Source organism: Oncorhynchus keta, chromosome 34 (assembly GCF_023373465.1).
Source record: "Oncorhynchus keta strain PuntledgeMale-10-30-2019 chromosome 34, Oket_V2, whole genome shotgun sequence".
In the NCBI taxonomy this organism is placed as follows: Eukaryota; Metazoa; Chordata; class Actinopteri; order Salmoniformes; family Salmonidae; genus Oncorhynchus; species Oncorhynchus keta.
Genome location: NC_068454.1, coordinates 35,444,140 through 35,453,293, shown reverse-complemented (window position 1 = coordinate 35,453,293; position 9,154 = coordinate 35,444,140). Strand labels below are relative to the sequence as shown.

Below are 9,154 nucleotides of genomic sequence, written 5' to 3'. Positions count from 1 at the left end.
TGTGGCCTTCAATACAACACATCAGCTGCATGTGACCAGGTGAAAAACTATTTCCAAGCCAAACCACTACACACAGCCTACATCATTGTCACCATATTAGCTAAAGTAAAGTCATAGTCAGCTTAACTAATAGAACTAATGCGTTAGTAAACCCGCTACAATCATGCAGTAATGTTAGTTTAGTCAGTAAGCAGTTACACCGGGGACCCGGTGGCAATAAATTAGTAATACCAACAGCTTACCTTGACTTGGAAGAGTTCCAGTGTTGTGTTGGATAGTCAGAGCCACCTAGCTAACTTAGCATCCCTCTGTTTGAGCAGGGTTTTTCAGTAGGCTAAACTAGCTAGCTGCATTTGCTAGCTAAGGAAGTGAAACCCAAAAGTGAAAAAAAGATAACATCTCTCTCCATATTTCTCTCTTGCTTCTCCTTCATTTTGGAAAAAATAATTTGTTCAAAACTGTTCAACTATTGTCTTTCTCTCTCTTTGAGTCAACTACTCACCTCATTTTACACACTGCAGTGATAGCTACTGTAGCTGGTGCTTATGCTTTCAGTACTATAGTCATTCTCTGATCCTTTGATTGGGTGGACAACATGTCATTTCATGCTGCAAGAGCTCTGATAGATTGGAGGACGTCCTCCGGAAGATGTCATAATTACTGTGTAAGTCTATGGAAGGGGGTCAGAACCATGAGCTTCCTAGGTTTGTATTGAAGTTAATATACCCAGAGGAGGATGGAAGCTAGCTGTCCTCTGGCTACACCATGGTACTAACCTACAGAGTACTATTGAGGCTACTGTAGACCTTCTTTGCAAAATTGTTTTAAACAATTGTTTGGTGACGTGATTATAGTCAGTATAGTTGTATCTAAAAAGGATAACTTTTCAAATGTTTTAGAATTGACATTTTTAGGAAATTCACTGAGGATGGTTCTCCCCTTCCTCCTCTGAGGAGCCTCCACTGGTGTACACAGTATACTAACACAAAGTAGCTCCATGCTGGCTGTAAACAGAATGAGAGAAGCTGAAGCACAGGGAGATACAGAGGGAGAACTGGTCCTGCATGGCTCACTTGGTAGCGCATGGCACTTGTACCACCAGGGTTGGCGAGTCATCCATACTTAAAATGTATGCCCGCATAACTGTATTTCGGTTTGGATAAAAGTGTCTGCTGAATGGCATATATTATTATTAACTGATAAATCACAGTGTGTGTCCACAGGGATCCATGTATTTTATATAGATGCATATTACAGTGATCTACAGTGTCTTCATCATGTATGTCACAGTAACCCTCATCTGGCTCTACAGTGCTTGGGTCTGGGAGAAAGGCCTGCTGCATTCTTCCATCTTCTTCATGTGCCTTCACAGGTACACAAAGGTCCTTCCCCAGGACAATATCATGATGTCGAAACCCAGGAATAGATATACCAAGTGAATTGGTGCTACAGTACACCGTGTTCTGGATATGAGGGGGAATCTCAAATAAACACAACAATTATGTTAAACACAGTGGTGGTAAAAATAAATGTCTCCCCAAAGACCAGTAAACACAGCATTATCCATCTTTGAAAATACTCCCTTTCACTGGACACATATTTTACAACCATACCTTGAGCAACCGTAATAGATCTGGAGCAATCCAGTTTGCATGAACGCAAAAGGGCTTTTCTCAAGTGGCTTTCCACTCATTTACGCTTTGAGAAGAAAACACACCGAGCAATATGCAAAGTATTTTAGCTGAAATGAAACTTCCTTGGCCTTGCCCATTGCCACACTACTAAAGCCACTCATGGAGACACCATGTGATCTTATGATTGACAGATCCTTGGGTTAGACCAGGGTATAATAGAAAAAGGGGAATATAAATGGTTACTCCACGGTAATACATTTATGATGCAATTAATTAAATAAAATAGCAGGAATTCATTTTTTAATTGGACACTTAATTGGATGAATAAGAATATATCCCGGTGTTGTAATATTTGACTAGACTCGTCAGGATAAAATACTGCAGAAAGCACAATTAATTTAGAGACAACACAATTTCCCACCCATTAAAGTAATTAAATACTGTGGCTTTGTGATTGAATTAGGTCAGATTCCATTTTGCACATTTACCATAACAACATTTGTAGGAAGGAGGATGTAGTTTCACAGCACATAATGAATGTTTCTACTATATCAGAATACAAAGGACCACCTCTTGGCATTTGCCATCCTTGGTCTATGTATGCTTCTACACGCATGTAAAAAACAACACAATCACTCATATAAAGACAATAAGAAAGTTAAAGATTGAGATACAGGTTATGTAGCATAAAACTTCTTCATTATTTTTCAAAAAGAATGTTTGGTTTTATTAAACATATATTCATAATATACCTGTACAATTATAGCCATACAAAATGGGCCCTCAAAATAACCACAATATCAACATGAGTACAAAAAGGATTTCAGAGTCTCAGAGGTTAACCATAACTTGCTGTCAAGGACACTTTAATATGAAAGAAAAAAATATTTTCAGGCAATACTTCCGCCAATTTCATTATTTTGGTGATGGTGTGTTTCTGAACTGTTGCTCATCAAAGATGTTTGCGTATACGATTTTCATTCTCATTCTCTGTTTTAGTATTGATAAACTGTCAAACTGTGTTATTTTGCACTTAGTGCCGATTATCCTTTCCCACTTCATTTTCAGAGAAAAATTACACTAAACTAAGCATCAATATCCAGCATTAAATACCAGTATATACTAATCACTTTATACTGTAGATCTAACACAGGGATACTGTTGACGTCAAGCAGTAGCAATGAATTAAAAACTTTTAATAAAAAATACAATATAAAATGGTAGCAAATGCGTGAACAGATCAAACGTGTGACAGAACAAAATGTTTACTGAAGGAAACAAACAAAACAAAACAAAAATACCACAAAATAAATCTAAAAAGCTTGGGTGAACAACTTAAGCTATGTATATGGCAGCTCTTTGAAGACTCCTCTAACCCTTGGCCGGCAGCCATTTCTGTGGTATATGATGGTTAGGTTTTCTTGCTAGGGGACCGCTAGCAGATGTTCCAGTTAGCTGGGTTATTTTTACATTCCTTTTCTTGCAGCAATTACAATCCAGCCCAGAATGTGTCTTAGAAACCTCAAGAACATTGTGGAGAAAGAAGAATTTTAAATCAAACTTTCAAATAATTATAATGTAGGAAACCGGTCCGGGGCACCTCATTTTTAATGGCTCTATTTAAGGATATATTGAGATGGAGATTTAATTTTAATATCAGTTCTTTGTGGAATTCACTTAATCTTAATTAATCACTGCATTATCAAGATCAGTAAAACAATACTTATCTTACTCTGTGTTTTTCAATAGTATATTTTCTAAGATGGCCTTTGCGTTTAGTCTTTTCAAACATTCCATTCTGTTAAACCTTTAACCATTTTCTTAGGAATTTGAAATAGATTCATTGCATGTGTGCGTAGATTCTCTGAGTCAGAACATGAGATTTCTGCCCCACATGACAGTGGGAGAGTTTAATCTTCGCAATCTACATACATTGAGCCACCAAAACAGTGCCACTGTCCATGTTTTCCTCTATGTGGCTTTATACCATAACATTGCCTACACTTCCTATTACATTGCCTGCCTATTCTAACCCTTCCAGGCTCTTTGTATTCCTATCATTGGATAAATCTGTTGCACCATACCCAAATGCTTCAATCTCTTATGGCACCATTTTCCTGTCCCATCACAAGCATTCGTAAGCCGACCGGTCAACATCTTTGCAGCTACAAGTCCTGTCCTACGAAATATCTAGACAGAAATGGGAAGACGTTCCCCACCAGGATATTCCCACAGTTCCCTAAAGGAGAATGAATTCTTCATTTCTACCGCAGAGGAGCAAGGAAAAAGTCTGGATGTCTCCTCCCGTGCAGACAGCTGGACAAAACAGAATAAAGGTAAGCAGCGATGGCTAAAAGGCTTGGCTGGATGCTGTGGTCAGATGTAGTACTCCCTGTTGTCCCTGAGGGTGGCGCTGTCGTGGAGGTGGAGCTCTGTCCGGTAGGCTGATTCGGCCCGGTAGACCGGTTCGGCCTGGTAGGCTGCTTCTCTCCGGTAGGCTGTTTCCAGGTTGTGTCGGTGCTCCTTCTCCTTGATGCTGGCATCTCTCTGGGCTTGCCGGTGTTGGTAAAGGAAACGGGTCATCACCACCACCACACACAGAGTGATGAAGACCACTGCTGTCACCACTCCTGTAGACGAGCAAGGGTTAGTTATGACATCACAGGTTAGGTTATCAAGGAGACAACCACAACAATTAGTGTAACGTAAGAAAGCGAGAGAAAGGAAGAAAGAAAAATAGGCTAATTTCATATTAAGACAGGACCGATACATTAAGACAAAATAGAGAAACAAACCTCCAATTACTGCTGAATCATGCCGGGTGTCATTGCCTTGCTGCTCCTTATCTTTGTTTGCTTTCGCAGCTTGATCTGGCAGAGAAGAAAAGAGAAGCCGGCTAATTAATTAACTTTCAGTAATGAGTGAATGAGCTGTGCAGCCAACGGATGTTCCTCAACCGGGTGTATGTGGCAGAAGATAACGTATTTTTGTAACTGTGTAAACAATGATAACAAAACTTCCATTAGGCTGTCAGGCATCCGCTCATTGTGGTGTCGATTCGTTCCTGATTTATCCCTAAAATGTAATAATGTTGCTTTAAGCCAGAGACAAAACTGGACATCCACAGTTGATTCCACACACCTTCAAATGGTTTCCAGAATGAAAGCTGAACAGCTGTGGCATAGTAAACAAACAAATATATTTGTTCGACCTGAGTTTTATCCAGTTAGCTAAGTGGAGACTGTGTTTTACAATAGCTTACCTGAGAGTGGGTGTGAGGTTGTTGAGTCAGCCAGCACCCCACAGTTAGACTCCACCAGGTGACCCCGTACGCTGACCAATGAGCTGCCACGGTTTAGTAGAGCTGCCTTGAGTGGAGCCACGTGATTGAACTGGACTGATGAGAGGCAGCCAATGAAGCCCTTAGATCCTGCCTGCATCACCTCCTCATCAAAATTTTCTCCTCCTGTAATTCAGTATTAACATTGAGCTGTTAAAGCAGTATAGTCTCTCACGGGAAATAAAGTTATCCCACAAGGGAACAAGTTTCTTGTGAGCTAAAACAAACTAAACATATATCAAATCAAATCCAATTTTTATTTGTCACATGCGCTGAAAACAACAGGTGTTGCTTACTTACAAGCCCTTAACCAACAATGCTTTAAGAAGTTTAAAAAAGTGTTAAGTAAAAAATAGATAATAAAAAAATAACAAATAATAACATTTAATTAAACAGCAGCAGTACAATAACAAGCGAGGCTATGTACAGGGGGTACCGGTACAGAGTCAATTGTGCGGGGGCACCGGTTAGTTGAGGTAATTGAGGTAATATGTAGGTAGAGTTAAAGTGATTGCATAGATTATAAACCGAGAGTAGCAGCAGCGTAAAAGAGGGGTCTGGGTAGCCCTTTGATTAGCTGTTCAGGAGTCTTATGGCTTGGGCGTAGAAGCTGTTAAGAAGCCTTTTGGAACTAGACTTGGCGCTCTGGTACCACTTGCCGTGCGGTAGCATAGAGAACAGTCTATGACTAGGGTGACTGGAGTCTTTGACAATTTTTAGGGACTTCCTCTGACACCGCCTGATATAGATGTCCTGGATGGCAGGAAGCTTATCCCCAGTGATGTACTGGGCCGGACGCACTACCCCCATAGTTCTTGCGGTCGGAGGCCGAGCAGTTGCCATACCAGGCAGTGATGCAACCAGGTCTCTGACCTCCTCCCTATAGGCTGTCTCATCGTTGTTGGTGATCAGGCCTACCACTGTTGTGTCGTGGGCAAAACTTGATGATGGTGTTGGAGTCGTGCTATGTTATGCAGTCATGAGTGAACAGGGAGTACAGGAGGGGACTGAGCACGCACCCCTGAGGGGCCCCCGTGTTGAGGATCAGCGTGGGGGATGTGTTGTTCCCTACCCTTACCACCTGGGGACGGCCCGTCAGGAAGTCCAGGATCCAGTTGCAGAGGGAGATGTTTAGTTCCAGGGTCCTTAGCTTAGTGATGAGCTTTGTGGGCACTATGGTGTTGAACGCTGAGCTGTAGTCAATGGATAGCATTCTCACATAGTTGTTCCTTTTGTCCAGGTGGGAAAGGGCAGTGTTGAGTGCAATAGAGATTGCATCATCTGTGGAGCTGTTGGGGTGGTATACAAATTGGAGTGGGTCTAGGGTTTCTGGGATAATGGTGATGATGTGAGCCATGACCAGCCTTTCAATGCTCTTCATGGCTACAGACGTGAGTGCTATGGGTCGGTAGTCATTTAGAAAGGTTACCTTAGTGTTGTTGGGCACAGGGACTATGGTGGTCTGCTTGAAACATGTTGGTATTACAGACTCAGTCAAGGACTGGTTGAAAATGTCAGTGAAGACACTTGCCAGTTGGTCAGCGCATGCTCGCAGTACACGTCCTGGAAATACATCTGACCCTGCGGCCATGTGAATGTTGACCTGTTTAAAGGTCTTACTCACATGGGCTATGGAGATCGTGATCACACAGTCATCCGGGAAACAGCTGGTGCTCTCATGCATGTTTCAGTGTTACTTGCCTCGAAGCGAGCAAAGAAGTAATTTAGCTTGTCTGGTAGGTTCTTGTCACTGGGCAGCTCGTGGCTGTGCTTCCCTTTGTAGTCTGTAATAGTTTGCAAGCCCTGGCACATCCGACGAGCGTTGGTGCCAGTGTAGTACGATTCAATCTTAGTCCTCTATTGACGCGTTGCCTGTTTGATGGTTCGTCGGAGGGCATAGCGAAATATCTTATAGGCTTCTGGGTTAGAGTCCCACTCCTTGAAAGCGGCAGCTCAACCCTTTAGCTCAGTACAGATGTTGCCTGTAATCCATGGCTTCTGGTTGGGATATGTACGTACGGTCACTGCTACTATGGCCTATTAATTGCCTTACCTCCTCACGCCATTTGCACACTTTCTTTTTTTTGTTTTTCTATTGTGTTATTGACTGTACGCTTGTTTATTCCATGTGTAACTGTGTTGTTGTTTGTGTCGCACTGCTTTGCTTTATCTTGGCCAGGTCACAGTTGTAAATGAGAACTTGTTCTCAACCAGCTTACCTGGTTAAATAAAGGTTAATTTTTTTGTTTGTTGATGAAGCCAGTGACTAATGTGGTGTACTCCTCAATGCCATCAGAATAATCCCAGAACATATTCCAGTCTGTGCTAGCAATTTGTGCTTTTATGATGTACAAATTAGTCATCGTGGAAGATATGTATGTAGAGCATATTTAGTAGATCTTCATTTGTATGCTTTTAATTAGAGGAGTGAGTGAGTAGGAGAGAGAGAGAGAGAGAGAGAGAGAGAGAGAGAGAGAGAGAGAGAGAGAGAGAGAGAGAGAGAGAGAGAGAGAGAGAGAGAGAGAGAGAGAGAGAGAGAGAGAGAGAGAGAGAGAGAGAGAGAGAGAGAGAGAGAGATTTGGCTTTCTGCTTAGGTTATCGTATTCAACTTTTATTTGCTCTCTGTCAGAACCCTTTTAGTCCCCATCAATGAATCTTTATTCAGCCTATATTAGATTCAGCCTCCCCATCAATTAATCTTTATACAGCCTTTATTAGATTCAGCCTCCTTTGCCTCCTGAATTGAAGATAAGGTTTCTATGGCAACAGCAGTGAGGGATAAACAAATAATTATGCTACAGCATTGATGGTAAAATCTTTAAATCTGCATGTCCGGTTTTACAAAAGCTATTCTGAGAACGGGATTGAAAATGTGGAGAAATAGGTATGAACAGCCTCACATAAAGTAATGAAACAACACACGTGTGCGCGTGGTCCTCATTTCATTATTCAAAATAGCACCATGCAATGGCAGTATCATTTCATAGGCGGGCTTACCGATGACTTTGCCCAAAGTCAATGATCTGATTAAGATCAACTCCGCATCAGATGACAGGGTGTACTTTCTGTGGATGTCCTGATCGATCTGGGGGAATGTGGAAAGCAATCAAGTAATAAAAACGAGGATTACAGGAAATACTGATTCATCTAAATGGCTGCAAATTGCTGAAGTCCAGCTAAATTGATTGGGAACAAAAGCACTTTCTTAACAGTATACAATATTGCCCAGATGCTGCGAAGGAATTACACTGCACAGTATCTACACCTCTTGTACATGTATCCATTGCTCACCTGTAGGTAGACATCTTTCCCCTGACGGTGGATTCTGATACGGTGGAGGCGTCCGTCTGCCAGGCTGCTGGGGCTGGGGCTGAACACATCTGGCTTCCTGTACACATGGAGACGATACCAGATCTGGAGACTCCCTGCAGAACACAGCACAAACTGGGTGAAAACCATGCATTGAAAGATCTAAAACTCACAGTGCCTTCGGAAAGTATTCAGACTACTTGACTTTTTACACATTTTGTTCCGTTGCAGCCTTATTCTAAAATCGATTAAATTACATTTAAAAAAATCTGCAATCTACACAAAATATGCCCATAATGAGAAAGCGAAAACAGTTTTTTATTTTTTATTTGCAAATGTGTTATTTAGACCCTTTGCTATGAGACTCAAATTTAAACTCAGGTGCATCCTGTTTCCGTTGATCATCCATGAAGTGTTTCTACAACTTGATTGGAGTCCACCTGTGGTAAATTCAGATGATTGGACATGATTTGGAAAGGCACACTGTCTATATAAGGTCCCACAGTTGACAGTGCATGTCAGAGCAAAAACCAAGCCATGAGGTCGAAGGAATTGTCCCTTTGAGCTCCGAGACAGGATTGTGTTGAGGCACAGATCTGGGGAAGGGTGGCCTCCATCATTCTTTAATGGAAGAAGTTTGGAACCATCAAGGCTCTTGCTAGACCAGGCTGCCCGGCCAAACTGAGCAATCGGGGGAGAAGGGCCTTGGTCAGGGACCAAGAACTTGATGGTCACTCTGACAGAGCTCCAGAGTTCCTCTCTGGAGATGGGAGAAACTTCCAGAAGGTCAACAATCTATGCAGCACTCCACCAATCAGGCCTTTATGGTAGAGTGGCCAGATGGAAGTCACTCCTCAGTAAAAGGCACATG

The 9,154-nt window shown here is 41.9% G+C and overlaps 1 protein-coding gene across 1 annotated transcript in view; it reads right to left on the bottom strand.

The window, feature by feature from the left end:
• Positions 1-2,483: 2,483 nt before the first annotated feature.
• LOC118367004 (contactin-associated protein-like 5) overlaps positions 2,484-9,154 on the bottom strand; it is a 115,163-nt gene continuing 108,492 nt past the window's right edge. The window contains exons 20-24 of the mRNA XM_035749919.2: positions 8,266-8,399; positions 7,972-8,059; positions 4,897-5,100; positions 4,430-4,504; positions 2,484-4,264 (exon numbers count right to left, since the gene is read on the bottom strand). Coding sequence (XP_035605812.1) covers positions 4,011-4,264; positions 4,430-4,504; positions 4,897-5,100; positions 7,972-8,059; positions 8,266-8,399 — 755 coding nt within the window. The 3' untranslated portion in view covers positions 2,484-4,010. The remainder of the gene's footprint in view (positions 4,265-4,429; positions 4,505-4,896; positions 5,101-7,971; positions 8,060-8,265; positions 8,400-9,154) is intronic.